This window comes from Nipponia nippon, unplaced genomic scaffold (genome assembly GCF_047370975.1).
Source record: "Nipponia nippon isolate SJK-2023a ecotype South Korea unplaced genomic scaffold, ASM4737097v1 scaffold_6, whole genome shotgun sequence".
Lineage (NCBI taxonomy): Eukaryota > Metazoa > Chordata > Aves > Pelecaniformes > Threskiornithidae > Nipponia > Nipponia nippon.
In genome coordinates this window covers 27,372,185-27,396,263 of record NW_028262380.1, presented here as the reverse complement: position 1 = coordinate 27,396,263, position 24,079 = coordinate 27,372,185, and the positions used below count along the sequence as shown (strand labels likewise).

At 34.7% G+C, this 24,079-nt stretch overlaps 1 protein-coding gene across 10 annotated transcripts in view; it reads left to right on the top strand.

The window, feature by feature from the left end:
• ATP8A1 (ATPase phospholipid transporting 8A1) overlaps positions 1-24,079 on the top strand; it is a 122,345-nt gene that overhangs the window by 20,682 nt on the left and 77,584 nt on the right. For 4 of the 10 annotated variants that reach the window (XM_087735937.1, XM_087735938.1, XM_087735935.1 and 1 more), the window contains exons 6-14: positions 4,492-4,532; positions 8,122-8,195; positions 10,082-10,151; positions 10,776-10,903; positions 14,358-14,469; positions 15,329-15,494; positions 17,800-17,927; positions 19,577-19,654; positions 22,176-22,264. In XM_087735937.1, the coding sequence (XP_087592063.1) occupies positions 4,492-4,532; positions 8,122-8,195; positions 10,082-10,151; positions 10,776-10,903; positions 14,358-14,469; positions 15,329-15,494; positions 17,800-17,927; positions 19,577-19,654; positions 22,176-22,264 (886 nt within the window). Of the gene's footprint in view, positions 1-4,491; positions 4,533-5,432; positions 5,507-6,364; positions 6,426-8,121; positions 8,196-10,081; positions 10,152-10,775; positions 10,904-14,357; positions 14,470-15,328; positions 15,495-17,799; positions 17,928-19,576; positions 19,655-22,175; positions 22,265-24,079 lie in introns of those variants that run through there. The other 6 variants (XM_087735936.1, XM_009474215.2, XM_087735942.1 and 3 more) reach the window with 4 other exon arrangements.

The following is a 24,079-nucleotide window of genomic DNA, read 5'->3' as shown; positions in this document are numbered from 1 at the left end:
CCTGTTAATTGGGGGGGAGTGAGGGGGTGTTTTTTGAATTTTTTTGGAAATGGTAGTAATGTCATCTGAACTCCTGACGGGTAATTGAGTGGGAAATTGTTTGTGCAGATTACTTCAAAATTTGGAATCTAAACAGTTGAAATAACAATTTGCAGTCACTTTAGCCCCACAAAATGGAATATGTTCTGGATTAAGTTTATGAGGTTCCTAAGAAACTCTAACATTTACTCATTTAACACAGGTGATGCTGTAGCTGTTAAAAGATCATAATCACCACTATATTTAGTGGGCCTAGATTATGATGAAAAGTCTATACATTTCTGAGTACACAAATCATAATTTTTTTCAACGAGCAAATCTTGAATAATTCGATTTTGGAAAACTCTGCAATTGGAAGGAAAAGTCATAAAATGGAACTACCTTTCTATGCTGCTTCAAAACTGTGGCTAAAGATGAATGGAGTTGTTTGGGTTTGTTTTGTGTTTTTTAATATAAAATCAATAATAGTTTGATTAGAGATAATGAGATATTTAGCCAGTGTACCCAAACCAAAGTTTGGAATATAATTTTTTTAAAGATTTTAATAAAGAAAAGTAGTATTAAACCAGAGGATTATTTTAGCTCAGAAAGTGAGGGAGATGTTAGCTGATATGTCCTAAACACGCTTGTCAGGTAGGAAGCCCAAGTTCAAGTTCCTGCTTTGCTCCTTTTCAGCTTTTCCTGTTACCTGTTCTGAGGTAGGCCTCTCTTGATAGAGCTGGTCCTGTTTTTATAAACAGGAGGAGGAATGAGTGTCACGTGAATTTGATTGCAGAACATGTGAACAATACCACAAAGAGGAGAATCTTACACGGAATCTTTTTTAAATAAATAACAAACATAACCTTAATTTTTTTACGGAGGGATGTCGTCATTGACTAAAGATAGTCAGAATTGTTTAGCACTGCTAAACACTGGAAATGTCTCTAATTTAAAAACATAAATTATAAAGCCTACCTAAATTGTACATCAATCTTAAATTTTACTGTAAGATTTATGGGGGAAGGAGAAGGGAAGATAACTTACAAAGCTACTGAGCATGTACTTCAATAGGAGGAATGGAGAGATTAGGACAGGGAGACATATCTATTGACTAAAAGCACTGGGAATAGAAATCTAAAGAGAACAGGCCTGGAGAAACAGCTTAATGTAGACATCCAAAATTCTTTCATCAAGCATTCATAGCTTTTGAGATTGCAACCAACAGTTCTAGGTGGCAGTGAATCTTGAAGTGCCTTTTCAATTATTTTTTTTTTGTCCAGCGTGTACAAAGTTTTAAATTAATGAAAGACTTGTTTCACTGACTTTCCCACCTCTTCTCCTTGGTTATCTCTCATTAGGCTCTTTGGTGACTGTTCCTAAAATTCCTGAATGTTCCATGCATGCAAAAGAGCATCTTGGAAGTTGAAAGTGTAATGAGGATACATAAAATATTGCTCGCACCGAGAAACAAGTTTCTTAAGCTAATGCAGGGTTCACATAATTCCAACATCGATCTTAGTGTACTGTCAAAGCAATACTTAAATGTATCATCAAATATAGTCTATTGTCAAAGCAATAATTAAAAAGTTAATGAATACGGTACTCTTTTACTTTATTTTCCTGTATTCAGCAGTTCTGTAACTCTGAAAAGTAGCGATGCGCATAGTACATTATATAACCAGCTCCACCTTTGGTTATCTCTTAAACATATGAATTTGTTAATGAAATGACATGTTGTCGTGGTTTAACCCCAGCTGGCAACTAAGTACCACACAGCCACTCTCTCACTTCCCCCTGGTGGGATGGGGGAGAGAATCAGAAGAGTAAAAGTGAGAAAACTCGTGGGTTGAGATAAAGACAGTTTAATAAGTAAAGCAAAAGCTGTGCACGCAAACAAAGCAAAACAAGGAATTCATTCACTACTTCCACTTGGCAGGCAGGTGTTCAGCCATCCTCAGGAAAGCAGGGCTCCATCACGCATAATGGTTATTTGGGAAGACAAATGCCATCACTCCGAACGTCCCCCCTTCCTTCTTCTTCCCTGAGCTTTATATGCTGAGCATGATGTCATATGGTATGATGGAATATCCCTTTGGTCAGCTGGGGTCAGCTGTCACAGCTGTGTCCCCTCCCAATTTCTTGTGCATCCCCAGCCTACTTGCTGGTGGGGTGGTTTGAGAAACAGAAAAGGCCTTGACTCTGTGTAAGCACAGCTCAGCAATAGTGAAAACATCTCTGTATTACCAACACTGTTTTCAGCACAAATCCAAAACATAGCCCTATACCAGGTACCATGAAGAAAATTAAATCTACCCCAGCCAAAACCAGCCCACGTTTGCATGTATAGATTCTGTGTGTGGGGTTTCCCTTCATCTGTCTGTTCCTTAAAGAGCATCTGTATCTCAATTAACCTTAAGTAATTAACTTTCTAAATTCCCATTACTGTAAAAAACTTTTGCACAGGATTTTGATTTATTAGGCTGCATTAGGGATGATTTTTGTTACCTCAGGCTGCATATATATACAGCACGACACCGTCAGGCATTTTGACATGATGAAATGTGCATTGCTGCAGTGTGGTGAAGTAGTCTCCTGTAGGGCAGCATGATTTTGAAAGTTACTTGTTAGAGACAGCTGGAAAATGGGAGACACCAATGTGAAAGCCAGGCTGCAGAAGACTTTATGGCACAAGTTCTCTAACCATTATATAAAAGGTGCATAACAACACTACTTCTTTGTTTGTTCTCCTAAGAAAATGGATTTAATTGAATGTCAGTGTATGTTAATTGTGCTTAAAAGCTTGTTGAATCAAGCTAGGGTTAGAGTACTCTTGAGATTTCAGGTGTCTCAGCACGTTTTTGTGAGTCTGACTCATCCATTTGCGAGCTGATTTTAACCAGCTAAACCAGCAGGAAACAAATCCAGAAAGAAAAGATGACAGTTTCCTTCCATTTAGTGGGTTAAACTGGCTCATCAAAGGGTCCAACCAACACCAGAGGCGGCACACATTAAGCAGTGAAGGCACACACCTTTGCATGGGGTGAGGGCAGAACAGGACCTTCCCTTTGCAGTGGCAATGCTATGTTAGGTCAGCTTGGCTGCACGTGAAACCGCCTTAGGATGTATTTCAGCAGTGCAAGTGCTTCTGCAGCCAGCGCTTCCTAAGAAGTCCCTGGCCACCTCTGGCAGCTTATTTACATTTCAGACCTGCAGAACTCCACTGGCAGTTATTCTACTATAGCTATTTGTGAAACTTAGTCATCTGGATTGCTGCAAGGTATACGTTTAATTCTCATCAGTTCTTTCATTTGGTTGATACCGTGGCCCCACAAACAGTATTGCTGACACAAGGAGATGGAAGGAGATAGTTGGTAGCACAATTATTAAATGTATTGAGTTCCTTAGGACAGTTTTACAACCAATCCTCACTCTGGATCTGTAGTTCTCCTGGTGCAGGGAAACGGTGTGTCAAAATAGATTTTGTGAAATGATCAACTGATTGGTGAGCTAGTCATTAAAATATCTTGCTTACTGTCTGAAAGGGAGACTGCTCTATTTACCATTGCCCTGAGCATATCGTAGCACTAATAAATTTGGGGGAAGGAAGGGTAAGAGAATTTATCTCTTCCTAAAGAATTATTAAGCAGGTTAGATAACGACTGGCAGAAATCATTGAGATACACAAGAAGAGGGGTCAGTCTGGACAGAGCTTCAAGGAAGACTTAGGTGTAAAGGCCATATGTATTCCCAGATTTGGATCCACTTTTTTGAAATCAACATATGCTTGCGTGAGAATTGGGTCCTGATCAGGTACTTAGATAAACATCCTGACAGTTTGAATGCTAGGAGACACAGTGAAAGAGAACAATCTCTTGGAGCTGAGTATTGGTACATGGCAATACGTTTTCTTTTAATCTCATTTTCTTTTTGCAAATCATTCTTCAATGGCTTTGTAACTGGTGCTAATAAAAAAAAAAGTCACCTTTATTATTGTCTGAAAACACAATCTTGGCAATTAATTAGCAAACAAGGCATGGTTTTTGTATCATAGTAGCAATACTTAAAACTAGAGTAGTGGAGCACGCTTGCAATATTATTTGCTACTGCCAGGGAAAATCTATACTATATCTTATGCTAAATGTAATGGGTTGAATTTGGGAACTTTTTATTCTAATTACTACTTTGTTTTAGAAAACACCACGTTATCATACAGCCTATATCAGATTTAATTGATTCTCAAACCCTGTAAAATGTTCTGATTGACTTTGTAATAAGATTCTATGGTACTAGAACTGTTTATACAGAATATGTGCTGTATAATTGAAATGCTTGACCTGAATTTATTGAAACAAGGCATGCTGTAAAATATTGTGTGAGCTGTGTCTGTATGGCTTTTCATAAGGAATATAACCCATACATGTTTACTGCAGTTAGATTGTACAACTGGAAAATTCTCTTTCTTTTTTTCAGTATTACGAAATGGTGCATGGGAGATTGTTCACTGGGAAAAGGTGTGTGTTTATGTTGATGTCTTTTAGAGCATAATGCAGATTTAATATTTGCTTTATTTCTCCAAATAATTGTCATTGATAAGAATTAACTGGTATGATGGGAAATGTATAATCTTTTGTATTTTATTTTTTGTTTGTTAATACTTGTCTCTTGAAATCTACTTTTAAGTCAAGTCAGTTTTGATGGCATGAGTCAGGCAAAACTGCTGTTCAATTGTGGACTTTAAGTTCAGTGAAAAATAACTTGAATAATATGATTGACTTGGTAGTATTCGCATATGGCAAAATTATACAGTTCCTTAGTATTATTTGGTGTGCCAAGGCAGAAACTTCTGGAAACTAGTTACTTTGTGTATTTGCTGAACTACTTTGGTTTAAACCATGAGAACTTTAAAGACTGTTACGCAGTAGTTAGGAAGGGACTGTTAAAGGTAACTTTCAAGGACTAAGTGTTACTCTATCTAGTCCCTTAGTTTTATTGGTTTCCATACTTGAAAGCTTGAACAAAATTTGACCCACAGTAATTTGGAGGCAAGGTTCAGGTGAAATTGGTTTATACCTTTGGAGAAGCAAGGGTAAGGTATATAGCGTGATGCAACAGAACTGTGATCTTAGGGGAGATTAATTTCTTCTTTAACTTCAGTCTTCCAATAAAATATTTTACAATAACTAGCAAAAGTAAAGAACTGCATAGAGAAGGTCAGGATTAGGCCTATTAAATAACAGATTTGCAAAGAATTCCAGTGACGTTTGAGTACCTAATACCTACAGGCTTCTCTAAGTGTGTGAGTTTCTAACAGTCTTTCTATCAAATTCAGCAGGTCAATATTTACTGTGCTTAAAACAAAGGGATAACATATTTTGTTTGAGACCATTAACCAATTCCCAGTTTTCTTTCAGGTAGATGTTGGAGATATAGTTATAATAAAAGGCAAAGAGTATATACCTGCTGACACTGTACTGCTCTCATCAAGGTAGAGATGCCCACTGATGCTTATAGTGTAGAGGCTGGTTTCTCTACCCTGCATTTATTTATTTATTTATTTATTTATTTGTGATTGCTCCAAGGAAATAAGGAATAAACAAAAATGCTGCTGTTCTGAAGTGTAGTCTTTTGTTCATTCAGGCATTTATCATTTCAGGCAGTGTTTCTTTAAACTGTGACAATTACAGTTTTCAAATTACACTGGCATTCAATTTACCCCTAAGAAAAACTTAGTGTGTTATTTTGTTGTTCGGTATAATACAAAAAATGCTGATACTCTGTCTAAAAATTGGACCTCAAGTGCCATATTTAACCAGGTTGGCTTTTTGATATGTACCTAACAAATTGCATCCTACAAATAAATTAAAGTGGATATATTACAGGGAACAGAAATATTTTTTTAATGGATATAGCTGCCAGTTTCGTAGTTGAATCAGGAAAAAAAAATTAACATGCGATGTGAACCATCAAATTAGCACTGTCTTTATGAGCTGAACATTCACTTTATTCTCTCATATATATAATGAATAATTTCAGCACTGAAAGCAAGGCTTAATTTATAGCATGTAATGCTGTGACTCTTTTTACATGGACAATCAGAGGTTGTTTATCATGATTTCCTTGGACAGTTTTATTTAAGAAATCCACATCTTATGTGGAAGATGCACATTTTTCAACATCTATTTGATCAGGTCAATAGACAACATATTCTAAGAATTTTTAAAATGAAGATTGTTTAAATGTGATCAATTGTATTTGATTTATTACCGTATGTTTACAATGCAATTTCTGTATTTTTTCTGGCACAAACAGAAGCATTATTGTAATGTGTGTCATTTTGCATTAGGTATAAACCCTCTATGATCCCACTGAAGTTCATGAATCCACTCATACGTACAATTAATAAGGTTAGGATCTTATGCATTTCTGTGACAGACTGTGGTGTAGACTAGTACACTGTTCATTCCATCTTCCATTATATCTCAAAATCAAGTGTAGCTGTTTCTGAAACACTTCCACTAAATTATTATCACGTGTAAAGTAGTTGCCAGATAATACTGTAAATTTTCCCCACAGTCTGTCTTCAGTACTAATGTTTGTCATAACTTCGAATGTTTTTGTATTGAGTGTCCTCTATAAACCTTTTACTTCAGTACTTCAAGAAGCATTTATAAATTTTATTGGGGCTGCTCCACCACGATCTTCATAGGCTATACACCATGCAGCAAAAACAGTTGTTCTGTTGGCCTGATAATAGCTTCTGTCATGCTAACTCTAATGTTTTGCAAGTGAAACAGATTACATCCTTTTAGAGCAGCTTCTTTATAATCTTCCTGAATTTGAGTCTGTCTTCACTGTTTTGCCCTTTTGGATTTGGAGGACACTAGCGTAGCAGTGTTCTCCAGTTGTAGTTTACACACAGAAAAATACCAACTGCCTGCAAAGCCTTCTTTCCGAGCCTTGGCCTCCTGAAGGACTCCTACATCATGTGTTGATAAATTGAAATAATGGTCAGCTGCTACTGGACTTGTCAGGACTGTTACCTCTTTGTTTATCCTCACTTTACTGCCCTTGTCAGAACACACTGTCCCAGCTACGACCATTGCACAACCTTGAATTTTTCTGTCAGGTTTTCTTCTAGGATCCACTTTGCAAAGGGGACTCCTTGAAGCAAGATTGCTTTTCTGGGCCCAGTTCAGGCATTTCTTCCAGCTAAAACTTCCTTCTCAGTTATATTACTATGGTCCTGTTGCAGCCCTCCTTCCAGGAGAGAACCCTGTGCTACTACATTACCTCTAATTCTGCCTGCATACTGGCCTGTGCTTTCCTTCTCCACCTCTCATCTCCATGTGACCATGCATTCTCCAGGAAGACAGTCTCGTCAGTTTTGCTTTTCAGATGTTTATTGATGCCCAGTTACATTTTAGTAGGTTTCAATAGTAATGTGACCCTGTGGGCCTGGTTTTAATTCAAACTAATAATATTTGGTTTTTTTACCAGTAATAGCAGTTTGTGGAGAATGAGAGGATCTTAATTATTTTAGGAAACTATAATCTCTTACAGTGAAAGGACAGAAACCTCTGAGATTTAATTCCGTTTCATTATTGCTAGTTCAGTGTAAATTGAAATTTACAAAGCTGAAACAAAACACAGTCATTTTCAGCATGTCTGCATAGAAAGGTTCTTGTCACCTGACTTTCCAGAAAAGTTGGTGGAAAATCTTTTGTTGTGGCTTTTATTTTTTTAATTAATGTATGGAGTGGCTAAAAACTTTGTCAATTGAGAAATAAGAATAACAGCTTTTTATTTTTACTGTACAATATCAATGTGTTCTGCAGCTTAAAATTGGTGCCTTACAGTAAAACAATCCACTCGAGTAAGAATATTCTACCTCTTCTCCTTCTGACCTGATTAAAATAGATTTTGAAAAAATTGTCATCAGACATTTTAATTAACATGTATTGTTTGTATAATAATTTCAAACTCTGTCTTTTTGTCTTTGTCTGTTTTGGGTTGTTTTTTTTGGTTTTTTGTTTTGTTTTGTTTTTTTTTCCCCCGTCACTTATTTTTCTGTTCTAATCATTTTCAAACTGGGATGTGTAGGTGGCAGTAGGGGAAGTAGTGAAAGTGACCAATGGGGAACATCTCCCAGCTGATCTCATCAGTCTGTCATCAAGGTTAGAATAAACTAGTTGCACAGGATACGTGTACGTGGGTCCTCATATACCAAATATGAAGAACACTATCGTGTTGATAATCTTTGCTGTTCACTTTTCTTCGGCAAAACACACGCATTTATAAAATTAAAGGGTTCGGTTGATTAAAAGTACAGATCATTAAAATGTACATACACAATAACTGTCCAAGAAATTAAAAATTGTTTCAGTCCTCTTTGTTTTTACACTATCCCCATGAAATTTTATCAGACAAGTTGTCATTGAATAAACACACAGTAAAACACCAGGGTAAATATATGTTTAATTCTTTAGAGCAAATTAAGAAGAATATACATGTTTATACCAACCCACTATTTTCAGCAAAGAACATAGTTTAATGTTGGTAGGACTGGTAGAGGACCCTCTGCACAAACTTGGATGTTGCACAATCTCTGCTGCATGCAATGGCAAAAGCAGCGCTGTTCCTGTGTATTGTGACAAAATGCATGTTTCTTAGACATGTCAGCTTTATGCTATTGTCTGCACTGTTACCGCACTTTGGGTTTCCCTAACAAATAAATGGGCCTGCCTTGATCTAACTGTGATTTATTTACTTTGGAAGTCACTGCTATCTGCTACAGTAATTACAATTAAGCATGTGTCTGACTTGAAACGTCTTTGCTGCCTTAGTCCGTTTTAAAAGTGCTTCAGAAAAATATTGTTTGGTTTTTACTATTAGCTAATAAAAATGCTAGAATTGTAATAACGTTTTATGCGGGTGATTCCATCCAAACGATCTAAACAGAAGTTATTTACATTTTTAGAAAAGTTTGCCAAGAAGAAAACGCTAGCCTGAAAGGAATTTATGATAATTATTTATCACATTTTAATGCTTTTGCTTTACAAAAATGTTAGAATAACCTACAGAGCTTTATCCTGCAAGCATCTTGAAACTAAGTCGCTATCAGTAGCCACTGTTACATTAAGAAAGCAAACTTTAAAAAGCACTTGATGCTTGAATTTCATGTTAGAAAGAAGGAAGATAATAGAAGTTTTAAAGTGGTGCAGAGAGTAAACATTTATTCTTTTAAGTTGTAAGGGATTTTTGGGACTCCTCTGGTCCTTTTCAGGATCAAAACTTCTTTCTATTGTAGATACAAGTAGTAGGTGTTCTGTCCTCTTGCCCAGAAAATGGGAGCTGAGTGTAGTAATTCAGAAATCCTGACCTGTTAGATCTGTTCTTGTTTACTATCTACTTGCAGAAAAATAATTTTGTCCTTCTGTATCTCTGTTTTCTTAGTTAACACTTCTGTAATGGTTATAATATGTTTTAAAACCAAAAAGTATTTTACAAAATACTGCTGTGTTACACATCAAAAAACCGTGTTGAAAAAATTAAATGTAATAACCCTTTTATCAGTATATGTCAAATAGATGAACTATTCACTAGTAATGTTCTGCATAAACTTAAAACTTTTAATTTATAAAAAAGCTTTTTTAAATTGCATAGAGGACAGATAGATTTCAAAAACTGTACTATGTTGTCCATAATTTAGACTTTTTTAATAAGAGAACCCTTTACAAGAAAACGTTCATGTCTAAACTACTACAGTAGTAGGCACTACAAATGCACTATATTTGTGCTTGTATCTTAATCTCATGTAAAAACATAGAAAACTTACTATGTACAGCATTTTTAGCAGTGTTTCATCTAAGAAGATAGGTTTTGGCAAACTTTTCTGAAAATGTACTGTTGGTTTTACAGATTTGGCTGTAAATGATTCTAGTTCTGAAGATTTGATAAGAAAAAAAAACTTGATTGTATAAATAGCTATGAAAATGTTACAGAAAGTTCATGGATTTTGACACAATAATTTAAAATTAAGGATTTTTTTTTTTCTTAATAGTGAACCACAAGCTATGTGCTACATTGAAACATCTAACTTAGATGGCGAGACAAACTTAAAAATTCGACAGGTAGGAATTTCATTTTTGAGAATATTGCTAATATTCGTACTGTTTATAAAAACATATTTTATGACATTAATGGCCATTTTAGAAGACTGTGAAATTTTAATGGTTTGAATAAAAAGCTGCGGGTTACTGACATCATAAAAGTTTTTGTTCAATTAATTAAGCTGAAGGAACGAATGGTTACTCCTAAGCCATGTCTCGCACTTTGTTTTAGGGTTTTTCTTTGGTGAAAATAGGTGGAAAGATTTGTAGTTTGGGTATTGGTTTTGTTTTTAGAGGATAGTTGAGGGAGAAGCCCTGCAGAAAGAAGCTGATAGTGCCAGTATTGTCCTTGAGGGACAGGTAGGGAATGCAGTTTTTGACTGAGTGTGCTGTCCCTATGCAGGAACATTCTTGCTGAGTTAGATCATTGGTTATGACCCTGTCTTCATCGTGATGTTTTAAGATACCAAGGTGACTTTTTCCACTGTCTGTAGCATCCAGCACTGTGACAGCAAAATGTAGCAGTCCCATTTTGTTCCCGTAGGGATACTGGTTTTCTGGTTTTGCACTATCAGATTTATAATACATAGATTTATATATTGAAAAGTGATTTTTAATGTCATGACAAACTGATTTTGTTTACAGGGTTTGCCACTAACATCAGACATAAAGGACATAGAAAGCTTGATGAGACTCTCAGGCAGAATTGAATGTGAGAGCCCAAACCGACATCTCTATGACTTTGTTGGAAACATCAGACTGGATGGGCATGGGTATGTAAATCTGAGGAAGATCATCTCAGTAGATTTGATCTAAGAGTAGATAGCTATATGTTGTTAAACTACTCAAGTGAAAATATCAATAGTAAAATCTTTATTCTGTTAAGACTAGAGAGGTAAAAATCTTTTCTGATGTATGCTTTATTAGACTTTGTTCTTTAAAAAAACTTGAGGGGTAAAACCGTACTTCTAATGTCTACACCTTGAGTTTTTATACTACTTGACCTTCATAAAGCAATAACTATTAATAGTAGAAGGGAGTGCTAATCAAATTCCAATAGTTCTGGAATATGTACCTAGTAACTCACTTAAGCATCTCATTCCTTGCCTGTTAAGTTTCTATCATAGAAGCTACATAGAAGTAGTTTCTTGTCTGTTTTTTTATTGTTGTTTTCTTTTGTGTGTCTAAGTCTGGAGTGGAACTGAGTCCATCACTATATACCTCAAATCCTTCTAATTTGGTAGCTGAAAGACATTTAATACATTAGCTTACTGACAGTATGTTTCTGTAAAAATAGACAGCCTCAGTGCAATTACAACATACATGCTTGTAAAACTGCATCAAAGATTCTTAAAATACTTAAGTGCTTACCAAATATTGATATTTGGAGTTTTCTATGGGTTTGAACCACATGTGATGTATTAGGAGTATAAAATTCATTATGATATCTAGAATTGTTGAGTCCTTCATTCCCAAAGATTTACAGGATTTCTTTTTTATTTGGTAGGCATTTACTTCTCCGTTATACAATATTATTCATGTTTGTGGTTTTAGACTGATATATATAGTACTAACTAATTATTAAATACCTTTTTTTTTTTTTTATATTCCATTTTTTATTTACTGATTTCTTACAGATACATTCCGGGAGTTTTCAGTCGCAAGAGTGTGGATCTATTATAATTCCACTGTACTTGTCGTTAAGAAGAGAAAAACATTTACCTGTAATTCTTCTCTGAAGGTAATAGTTATAATAGATCCACACATTCATCCTTCCTCCCTGGCTAGAGGGAAAAACATACTTGTTTTTTTTTTAATCTAATTATTTAATTTTAAAATTTGGTTTAAAAAAGAAACATTGAATGTGCTGATGGCTATTATGCCTCAAGAATGTGTAGGAGCTCGCCATCTGCTGGTCAAGCAATTTGTCATTTAAGAAATTCAGTTTTGGAGTATTTTTAATACAGTTGCTGTGCAGTAGGATAGTTCCAAAAGTGTGGCTCTAATATAATATTTACCTTCAGTGAAAAAGAATTGCAGGTAAGTAACTCTCTTTGGATCCTGACCTTATTTCCAACCTGAAAAATCAGGGATGCGTTCTCTTTCTGCCTATATTAGAGGTAGCACAGATTCATCCAACTGGTATTTATTTATCCAGATCTTTAAGACCTTCTTACCAAATTATGTAGATCCAGAAGTTTTGATTTCCACTTTATCTGCTACCATTTTAATGTTTTTGCAAAAGCAACAGAAGATACTGAAAGTGTTATCTCTGTCTTCTTTCACTTTAAATAACTCATTGGAGTGCCATAACTGTTGTATCTTGTTGACCTTTTCAGTCTCTTATTTTTCCCTTCATGGGAGAGCAACTCAAAAAGATGAAGGTTCTCTTTTTTCTTTTGGATACTCAGTATTCAAGGAGGTAGAACTCCACTACAGTTATTTTGCTTTTTGGCTAAATCTGTGGACTAAAAGAGGTCAAAAAAGCTTTTGTAGTATCGTCAGCTTTTGAGTGAGTGAACTCTTACCTCCAAAGCATGCAGCTTTTTGTTATGCTCATGAATATACAGAAGCATGTCACTTGGTTTTAGTCAATGAAGACAATTAGCTAGAGAAAGGAGAAGAGGATAAATTCCTGTCCCAAGTTGGAGAAGGGTATCCATTTGAGAGACAGTGTCCTGATGGAAGAATGAATCAATGGATCCTGCACTAGAAAGGACTTTACTGCATATTCTTCACAATTTTTAAGAAGGGAAAACAAAGAGGAAGATTAGGAAGAGTCTTAGAACTCACCTGACTCTTCAAGGAGTACAAGAATTAAGACTGGAAGGTTTTGACTTCTGCCTTCCTAGGCTCTCTTGTATTAGTAGAAGGGACAGAAAGTCTTTTGGCATTCCAGAGAAGGTCCATAGTTGAAAGGTTTCCAATTTATCTGTGGGGGACTTGCATATAACCAGAGAAAGGTATTTTTCTTTCATCTTCTGTGACGTTCATGCTAGTGTTAATAGACTAAAACTATCTAATTATTCTTGGAATGACATGTAATACATTCCATAACTGAAATGTCTACGTATTGTGCTGATCGATGGTCCAAAAGTCTTAGAATGATTCTGATCAAGGAATGCAAATAAATAGAGGTGCAGAAGCAATCTTTGATGGCAACAGGGGTCTCTCTTAATGATTCTTGTGTAATTCAAACACCAGCAGTTCCTTTCATACTTGAAAGAATATTTATTTTCTTAATTTTGCCATGATATGAACACTTCTCAAATACAAGAGCAGCACAGTTCAAATTTAGAATGCAAGTAAATCTCAGTATTTTTTATATTTCAGTTTTCTTTTCTGATTCCTTCTTTTGATTAAGTGCCTCCACTTGGAAATTATTTTCCATGGCAATATTGTTCAGCATTTCAGTTGCTGAAACCTACTTAGTTGGTGGGGAGAATGATTCCTTAAACAGTCAGTATGCTCTGTGCTAGTTTCCTAGAAAGTAAATGGGTCAAGTTGTAATGGGGTGGTGTTTGTTAGTTGTTTGGTTTTTATGGAAAAGCACTCAAATATTTTTCCAGATTAATTTTTTTTTTCTACTTTCTGCAAGAACTGATTCCAAAAACCTGTCTGAATTTAAGACAGTTAAATTTTTCCAGCATCTTTTGAGGTTTTGTTGCTCATTTACTCAGTGCAGTTCTAGAAGAATAACAGAAGTAAATTTACCTGGTTTTGCAATTTAAAGAAGGTGCGGGAAATACTGTTGTGAATTTTAAATAATTTATCACGTTCATAAAGGATATTTATTTCACTGGAAGAAGGGATTAAGTTGAGAGTTCAGAAAATTATTTCATTTGAAAATTGATTTGGAAAATCAATTTTATAAGAGGAATTGAGTTTCCGCATACGCTTAAGAAAAAGCTTCGTAACCATAAATCACAGGAAAATTAGCCTTTGTTAGTTTCAGTATGCTTGCTTAGTAATACCAAATCTTTAGTGTCCATAGTCAAAATTAAATGGTAAGTAATATTTTTGCAAGCCTAAATTTTTGGACTTGCTTTTAACTGTCAAGTTTTTTCTCTGTCAACACTCCCAAAAAGTTAACTATGAAAATTAGGTTCCTAGCATATTTACAGTAATCATCGAAATTTTGAAAAATTAGTTTTAACAACTGCTGGTTATGTTTAGTCGTTGGCATTGCTTGTTTTAATGCTAAAATATAAAACTTCTTCCTTCTAGTACTGTTCCATTGGGATCTGACCAGATTCTTCTACGAGGAGCTCAGCTGAGAAATACTCAGTGGGTTCATGGGATAGTTGTCTACACAGGACATGACACAAAACTTATGCAGGTTTGTCACTTGGATTTTGTCTAAATTATCTGTTTTGTTACTGTATTATGCTGTTACACAGCACAGAAAATCCTCTCAAAAAACATGGCTAGATTCAATATAGTGGTTAAAATGTCATTAATAGAGCATTTTTCTTATGAAGAAAACCAAAAAAAAAAAAAAGCAATTTCTTGTTATTATTAGTCACTTAGCCACGGAGTAGTTTTTCCACTAGTAACCATATCCATTGATTCTATTTTTTAACTTATGTTTTGAAACTATTTTATTAGCAAGTTGGATCATTATAGTTTGCCTGTTCATGTTTTTTATTTTTGACTGCTCCTAAATCTGTCCTCTTGTGGAGCTTTCTTGCAAGTACAAAGGTAAGCATTCTTGTCAGAAAACAAAGTGAAACTTTATTTGCAAAATGAGGAGGGAAGAGAACCGTTCTCAGCCTATGAAATCACTTTTCCTAGTGCTGTTTGAAATAAGAAAATTGAGATGCATTTGTTGAGAAAAAAAGAATGCTTTCAGATTGGTCACGCATGTCTCATTTATTGCTTTTCTGATTTGTAAAATTGTCTTCCATAGCACTGATGAGGTGTACGCACATTCATTTTTAATGTTTACTGTTAGCTGTTGCTGTTATGAGTGTTCTGTGTGGTTGTTTAAACTGGTTGTGACACAGATCTAAAGCTCTAATTCATGGATTTATAAGCTGCTGCATTTTTTTCTTTTGAGTGAAACAGTTATGCCATTTATGATGATGAAATATTTGGGAGAATATTTGGAAAAGGATGCAGTAACATGTAATTTGAAAAGTGAGAACTGTGTGTACCTTTTCTAATATTTAATAGCCACTCTTGTTTTTGTCTTGCAGAATTCAACAAGTCCACCTCTTAAAATGTCTAACGTGGAACGGATTACAAATATTCAGATTTTGATTCTCTTCTGCATCCTTATTGCCATGTCTTTGATCTGCTCTATTGGTTCAGCTATATGGAATCGAAGGCATACTGGAAGAGATTGGTATCTTGATCTAAATTGTAAGATGTAAAACAATATATTAATATTTTAGTGTTCATATTTGGAAAGTAGGATGATTACCATCCTTTACACAGTGTGTTTTTTGTCAGCCTTTCTTTACTAGTTGTTGACTAAAGTCTTTAGGCTAGGTATATCACAGCAAGTATAAAATTTACCCTACTGTGCCATCTGACCTTTTGGTAAATTCAGGGAGGGGAGCTTTGTTGTTTGCCTCTGCATCTTTCAGCCCTTCCATCTCTGCAGCTCAGAAGGGTCTGTATCAGCATTCCACTGACATAAACAGTCAGCTTCCTAGACATCAGACTAAAGCCATTTTCAGCTATTACCGATGGATTATATTTAAAGCTGCAGCGACTCTTCTGAATTTTTAAACTGCCTCATCCCAGGACGTGATGCTGTGGCTTTATAATTTTTACTAGACAGGGATCTAACTAATTATTGGTTGCCAACATCAGATCTTAGCAGACTGCTCCTAAAGAAGATAAAACAGGCACAAAAGACCTCACCTAACATATTATACTGGGCAGCTGTACTCACAGTGGATGCAAGGCACTGTGATGTTAGGTGGACCTTCACAGCAGCATGCAACGTATTGAAATAATTTGACCCTCAGTGAGGGAACTAGTTTTAAAGGAAGTTTTCATAAATATACTTTGTGTTCAATTATTCATATTTTCAGAATTTCTTATGGTGGGCCTACAGTCTTCTTTACTTAGGCAGTACAACCAAAACTAGGCTTTCTGCTCCTGAAACAACAGTCTTGAATACAAAGCTGCTGAATGTAGTCATCAAAATAGGAATAATGGAGTGGTTTGGTCAATATTTTGGTCAATTTTTCTAAAAAAAAATCTTAGAATTCTGATTTGAAGGCACTCTCCTGAAGTTTCTGTTGAACAAAACAGTTGTCTGCATTTATGATGAACTTCTGTTTATTGAGAACCTTGACTCTCTTCTTTTTGACGCTGAGGAAGAAGCTTTTTGTTTTAAAAAAGGAAGACATTTAATTTTCATATTCCCATCGTGAAGTGGAAAAAAGTTGATATTTTTGTGTGTTCTTTAAGTGATTATCCTTGTCAGTTTATTTTCTGATATATGCCCCATGATTAAATGAAATTGTGTGTGTGTTTTGTAACATATGCCCTCTAAGGCTGCATTCAGCTCATACTTGTTCTTGTACCAGGTACTTTTAATATGTAAGAAGCAATTTATTCCACTTTCCTTTTAGTTATTTAATTTTTATGTGGTAGTGAAACAGGTTCCCAGCAGTGCCCCATCTTTCTGAATGCTGTTAGTATTTAGTTAGAACAATCTGTTGCCTGTGGATGATAAAAAAAGTGGTAATGTTAACAATAAATATCTGAATATTATTTTATTTACAGGTAGCAATAGGTAGCAAACTTCATTTAATCTTGGTAGTCAGTATTCAGAATATCAATGTCATGGTGAATGTTAGCTCTCTGGTCTTCTAGGCTTGTACTTCATTTGATGCTGGAATTGGTATTAATGAAAGTATCCAAAACCTGCTCTCTTGGATCTTAGAGTAACAACCAGATCCACATTCCGTAGGCAGTAGAAACCTGTCTGAGGCTGTTTTTCTTTGAGAGATCTTTGAGTACAGGCAGGCAGGCTACGTCTTTTACCCTTTTGCTGTACTGGAGAGCAGACTGCTATTTCCTATTCTCATCCTCTCTGAGGTGCTACTACTAGAGTTATCTAAAATTTTGAAAGGAAAAAGTAGGATAAAACTGCTTGTTATATATGGTAATATTCACATTTCCAGTTCTAAAAGAACTTTCATTAAACTCTCTAATTTCATCTCCTCTTTTCATGTGGTGTGAATTTGTGAATTTACTTTTTTCATAGTATTTTACTGGATTGGGGGGGGGGGAATAGGAAGCTGTGAGGGCAGATAGACAACAAATTCATTCTACTACATATTTGCCCTTTTAAAAACATAAAACTCCAAAATTTAGAGTTTAGAATTTGGTTGCTATATATAGGTATTCCCAGATTATGATCTTAAAATGTATTAAAAGAGGGAATTGCTGGTAAGTTTGCTTTTCAGAAATTGGAGAAGATGGCAAAGATCTCTAAATTTGAACTCCACTTTATAATAGAGGTCCTTAGCTTTTATGAAGGGCATATTTATAGGCAAGTGATATTGTAATTAATTCTTAAGTTTCTTCTTAGACACAGAACATTTTAAAAATCAGCATTTAATGTAATACTCTGAATCAGCAACTAACGCAATACTTTTAAGTATGGTCATAAATGTTTGTTTTTGTTTGCTTTGGTTTTTGGCAGATGGTGGAGCAAGCAACTTTGGACTGAATTTCTTGACTTTTATCATTCTCTTCAATAATCTTATTCCAATCAGTTTGTTGGTTACACTTGAAGTTGTTAAATTTATCCAGGCATATTTCATAAATTGGGTAAATATTATTTTTACAATATGCATTGACTTCTAAAATCACATGGTTTACAAGTAAGTGAAATGATTGCTTGTCTATGTATACATTTTTTCCAGACTTTTTATTAATGTAAATGCCTACGTATGCTGTTTATTTATTATTACTGGAATCTGAGAAGGTAATAATAAATGGTTTTATTTAGTACTTTTATACCTGCACCAAATTGTTTTTTGGAACATGTTTTTATGTGCTTTGTACTTTCTCATTACTAATGTGTCTGTTTCAGCCAGAATGATCAGAAGAAAGAATTTTGTACTCCAGTGGAGTTTTGTCCAGTTTCAGTTCTTCTTTCTAAGCATAGCCCATGTTTTGGGTTTTTTTCAGTATTTTGCTGATTTTTCCCACCACCACCATAGTTTAATGGGGTTTTTTGTACAAAGCCAGTGTCTGGTAGTATTATCTCTTACAAAATATATAAAGATCGTTTTGGCATCCTTTAATTTTTTTTCTTAATGAATTAATGGGGGAAAAGAAGGGTTTTACTCTGTTCGGGGTAGGGGTGAGGTATTCCCCTTAAAGCCATGCAAGTGCTTTTAATAGCATGCCTTCAATTTTTCCATTTTTTCCAAATGTAAATTAATCATACCATTCTGAACTCTTTAATCTGATTCCTTGATCAAATGTCAGAAATAGATTTGTGTGTGTGAAATATGATGTCATGCAGATATAGATAAAAGTGTTTGTGGAGTAGCAGGTGAAGTGTATCTTTATTTTAAAAGTCAAATCTTTTTGTGAGCAGTCAGCTGGCTTTGATTTCTTCATTTCTTTTGTGCTATAGAACAAATTGTTGACAAATAAGAGAATGCAATTAAATTCTTCCTTTATGTTCTGTATTCTAAAATAAATATTCAACAAAGGCGCACCCATTTTGAATGTGTAGATTGGCAACTGTTTATACAACAAATTCAAAAGACTGTTTTAACTTCTATTTCCCCCTGCCCCATTTCATGTCATGAGGGATTAGTTGTCTTTAATTTCTCTTGATCTGGGACTCTGGACATTTATCTAAAACACTATCTTTCTGTTTGTGCATGCCATATTGGTATGGAGAAGTTGGTCATCTGCAATCTGTTGCACTACATTGCCTTACTTCACAACGTTTTAATCTTTTACTGTATTTAAAAATATAAAAAAAAAAAACCACTTATGTACCCTACATTTATTGTGTACTCTTAAATTTATCTTCATGTTTTTATCTCAAAGTATATTTATCTTGCTATTTAGAAATGACTGGATGTGCATACAATATAAATTGCTAAGCCTGACTTCTATGTGTTACAATGTAGTATTTCTGCTTGTGGCTAAATCTATTTTAGATGCACGGATACAACAGTTTTTCAATACTACAGATCACTGGAAATAATCGGAGTAAAATCTCAAAGAATCATATAGATTTTTGTTTTAAAGAGGAAATCTAATTTCTTCTGGGGACTCTTGGAAGTGATCTGATTGTGTCTGTGGCTTCCCATGTTGAATCAGTCATAAGTAGATAACTTGTATCCATGTTCAGTCTGCTCTTCTACACTTACCTTTTGTATTTATGTACTAATTTTTTTGTAATAAGTTCTGGACGACTAATTTTTAAATATATATACTTTTTTTATCTGTAGGACATAGACATGCACTATGAACCTACAGACACTGCTGCGATGGCTCGTACTTCTAATCTCAATGAGGAACTTGGACAGGTAGAAAAAAATCAGTGGTTCTAACTCTGTGTGTGAAATTATTCCTGTGGTTTTATAATTTAAATTATTAAAATAACATGAGGATTTATTTCAAAAAACTTATATTCTTGCTGTAGTCGTCTTTTGCTTATTTCTGTTTTCTTCATTTTGTCAGATATTTTTAAAAATACTTTGCAATATGTGGGAGTTAAATTTTTTAAACCGGTATTAAATGAACAAACACTGCTTTATGTATCAATTTGTATGTGGTAGTCACAGAAGGTTGAAGTGTATCATTAAAATCACAAAATCCTCAAAGGAATTCTGAGCATTAAGGCTGTCTGTGACAAAAAAAAATATAGTCTCTGTATATACACTATGATAGTGTGCATCTTTAGTATGTCATTTTTTTTCACGCACACTGCCTTGCTCGGAAGAGACAGTGGGTATGCTCTAGGACTGAATCATGGTTGTATACATTCCCTCATTTTTTTCCACTGAAGATTGGAAGTAGTGAATGGAACAGGGGCTCATGGCTGAATTAAGCCCTGGAAATTTGGGCTTAATTCTTCATTTTGCTTTAGAGTGCTCTCTTAATACTATAAAATCAGTTAGACTTTTCACAAAAGATCACTAATTGTATGCTCTTCGTTTTATTGAAGTATGACTTTGTAGAAAGTATGCCTGGGGCACAGGGCATGCTTCCAGAAGCACTACACATTGTGTTTGCTGTTTCACCCAATTGTATTTGCATTCTTGCTTTAAAAACATGATAAACACTGTTTTCTGTTACACTGACTGGTGATGGTAAACTGATTCTGTGGAAAAAATATTATGGGCACATTTAATTGAACTGTATTATATGCACAACTATACATATTCTTGCATTTCCTAACCTAGAAGTTTTCATAACTAATTCTTTCGTTTATTGCATAGGAATGTATAAAGTGTTTTTAGCTTTCCAAGAACAATCAATAATAACATAATGTTAGCCATGTAGCAAACAAGTCTTAGGGACTAATACTTAAGAGGTCTGCCTTTTGGGAAAACAGTAGTTGCAGGTTAACATGTTCTAACATTGGTCTACATAGAGGAGGACAGGGACTTTGCCTACTGGGTTTAAAAAGTATGTGCAGATAGCAGAAAACTTGATTCTCTTCCTAGCCTTAAAGGGGAGTACAATCTCCTCTAGTGGGTAGGACACTCTGTTGAATCTTAGCTTTACTTCTGTCTCATTTTACACTGTTTTTTCTCTCTGCAGTTAGCTTGCTATTCACATTCCCAGACACATTCCCTCTTTTTGACTTTGGCAGTTCTTGTCTTCATTTCTTATGTTTCCTCATCAAAGTCTCCTTCACCACCAAGATCTAGCCAGAGTTCTTGGGATCTCCACTTTCACTTTTTTGACAGATTCTTAATTTGAGCAGATTTTTGTAGGGAGACCAAAGGACACTCTGCTAACAGAAAGAGCAAGTGTCTTCTCTGAAGTACGAAGGCTGCATATAATGAAAAGAAGGTTTCCCCCAAGAGATCTTCACGTTTTAAGAAAGGCAAAATTTTGGTTTGGGAAAAAAAGGTTGAGTTTTCTTAGCTGCAATTCCTGCTTTCCCATTCTGCCCAGACAAAAAAAAAAAATACAGTTTGAGACATAAACCTGGCATGGAATATTTCTTCTAACTGCTGATTTGGCTAAGTCATCATCCCTCAGAAATAGGACCTTTAAATAGGAGATGCTGAGTAAATTTTACTAATACATAGCCTTGTTGGTGCCATCTATAATGCAGTTAATTCCTAATTAAGAATACTGTGATTTTTTTTTATGAGAAATAAATTTTAAGGAATTAAAATTGAAGTTTACCTTTGACTAATAGAGCCTTTGTTTCATCACAGACCATTTCTTCATATATTGACTTTTTTCTTAACATTAGTTTTGAACTAAATTTAAATATATCACAGATACATGTATTTCAGCTTCAATTTTTAAAATACTTTTAACTAGTAGTTTCCAGAGAGGAAGGGTTTATGATGATAGGGAAATATGAAACCTGGAGTAGATGGAAAAAAAAGTATTTCTTCTATTCCTGCAACTTGGCATTTCTGAACTGTTGTTTTCTTACTAATGTTTTGGCTTTAAGAAGATATTTCTATGTCAAAAAGAGGGGTTTGGAAATGCATATAAATACTTTTCTTTTACTGTATTGTTTTCTGTCAGAAATGGAATATTTTACTAGCAAAGCCATTGGTCTTCACTAGTTTCTTTGATTTGAACAATATGTAGAGTGAGGAATAGTTAAGTAGTATACCATCATGCACTTAAGCAAGCTTAAGCTTCCTGACATCTCAGTTGATTGCCATGTTTGAAAATCGGTATCAAGACTGTGCATCTGCCACATTTATGTAATGTTGTTTGGTTTTTTTTTCTGTAAACTATTAAGATTGCAGAACTGGTAAAAATATTTAGTGTGTTGGTAGTCATGAATTGTACTAGATATGTAAGTAACTGCTGAATGTTAATGTATAATGAATTTTATCGTTCATTTAGGTCAAATACATATTTTCCGACAAAACGGGTACCCTGACATGCAATGTCATGCAATTTAAGAAGTGTACTGTAGCAGGAGTTGCTTATGGGTAGGCATTTTTATATACTTTTTTTATCTGTGTGCCTTTCTTTTCCTCTGCCTGTGCATACGTATCCATGCATTAATACTACAGTTAAAATAAGCTTACGCCTGGCAATATATACAACTAGGAGTCAGTTTGTTTGTGACTATGAAATGTTACTTATAAGAGGTAACATCACTTCAGTCATGACATCTCTTTTTGCAATGAGGAACAAAAATAAAGTTTAAATATCAAAGGCTTCCTGCTGTATGCAGCTTCAGTATGCATGTTTTTTCTATCGCTTAGTCTGTCTAATGTTGTTACTAAAAAAAAGTCTTCCCTCATACTTGCAAAAACTTGTATTATTGTCCATGCTTCATATTTTATGTAAGCACATGCTCTTGCACTAAATAATATACAGGATGAACAAGAATTTGAATTACAGTCCTGTAGCATGAACAGTAGTACTGTAGCCACCATCCAAGTGGCTTTTATGAATACTCTAACAGTGGCATAACTCCGAATATTAATGTTGCTATTAAGAAATCTCTCCAAATAAATGCAAACAAAGCATTTTACTGTTTCCTTGCCAGCAGTTGCAGCCAACTCCTTCAACAGAGTTTGTAAAAGCCTCAACCTTCTAAGACTGTTTACTTGAAAAAAATTCATTACAGCAATAAATAGAGCAGAAGCACCTACATTGTAAATACCAGTGTGGCTTACCAGTATGTGAGATGCCGGACCGGGCCAATCTCAGAGCATTCAGTAGCAGATAATTAGACACCTCTAGAACTGAGCAGAGACCAGGCAGAGGTTATGAAATCAACTGTTGGGCTTGTGCTAGAGGTGATGATTTGGCTTTTGTGGCTTTATCATTTGGATGCCTTTGAAAATCCTAATTTTCAGGAGTCTAATCTAGGCTTTTCTGTTTTGAAAAAACTTAGATCCTTAATGCATTAACAATACTGATGTTTTTTTTTAATTAACAGTTGTAATAAAATACAGTTTAACCCTGATATTTCAAATATGTATATAAATGTGTGTGTATATATATATTGGGCTCAATTTCAACCACATGGGCTAATTTTATGACCAGAGAAACTGCTCTGAGCTAACTATTTTCAAATTCTTTGTATAGCAGTTTTTTAAGATAAAAAAAAAGGATTAATGGTAATGGCACTTAAAATCAGTGTTTGATATTCAGTTCATTATATATCTTTATCTGAAAGTGGCATAGCACAAATTCTAAAATATCTCCTTTATGAATCCTAGGTGTGAATGTATTTTTTAGAAAAAAATTACCTGATTTCTCTTGCTATGCTTTCCAGCTCCCATCCACCCCATTTTGAACAGACGTAGACTGGTTTTCTGCTTATCATCATGGTTTAGAAAGCAGAGTTTCTCTTAACAGTGAATAGCCATTACAGCATCTCTCATAGCTACTCAGAGAACAGAGTCACTCTTGTCTTTCTGTATTGATGCAAATAAGAAGTTGGGAACATAGAAAAGGGTAAAAGCGACTGTTCCATCTCCCATGCCTCTTCTAAGTGTGTTATAAATTATGATATATTTAAACTTGTGTCATCACAGAGCAGAGTCCTTCATGTGCCATGGCTAGCTTTGTTCATCAGTGTTTTGTGAACTCAGCCAGTTAATGAACTGCATTAGCATGGCTTCAGATAATTTAAAAAATACCTTTTGTTTAATGAGAAACTGTAACATTGTATATACACTGAAATATAAAGGAAGATTTGTAAAGAGGGCAAATGGCTTTATATCTGCTGGTATAAGTTAGCAAGAAGACAAGCGTTCAATTGAAAAAAAGTATCATTTATAGTTTAT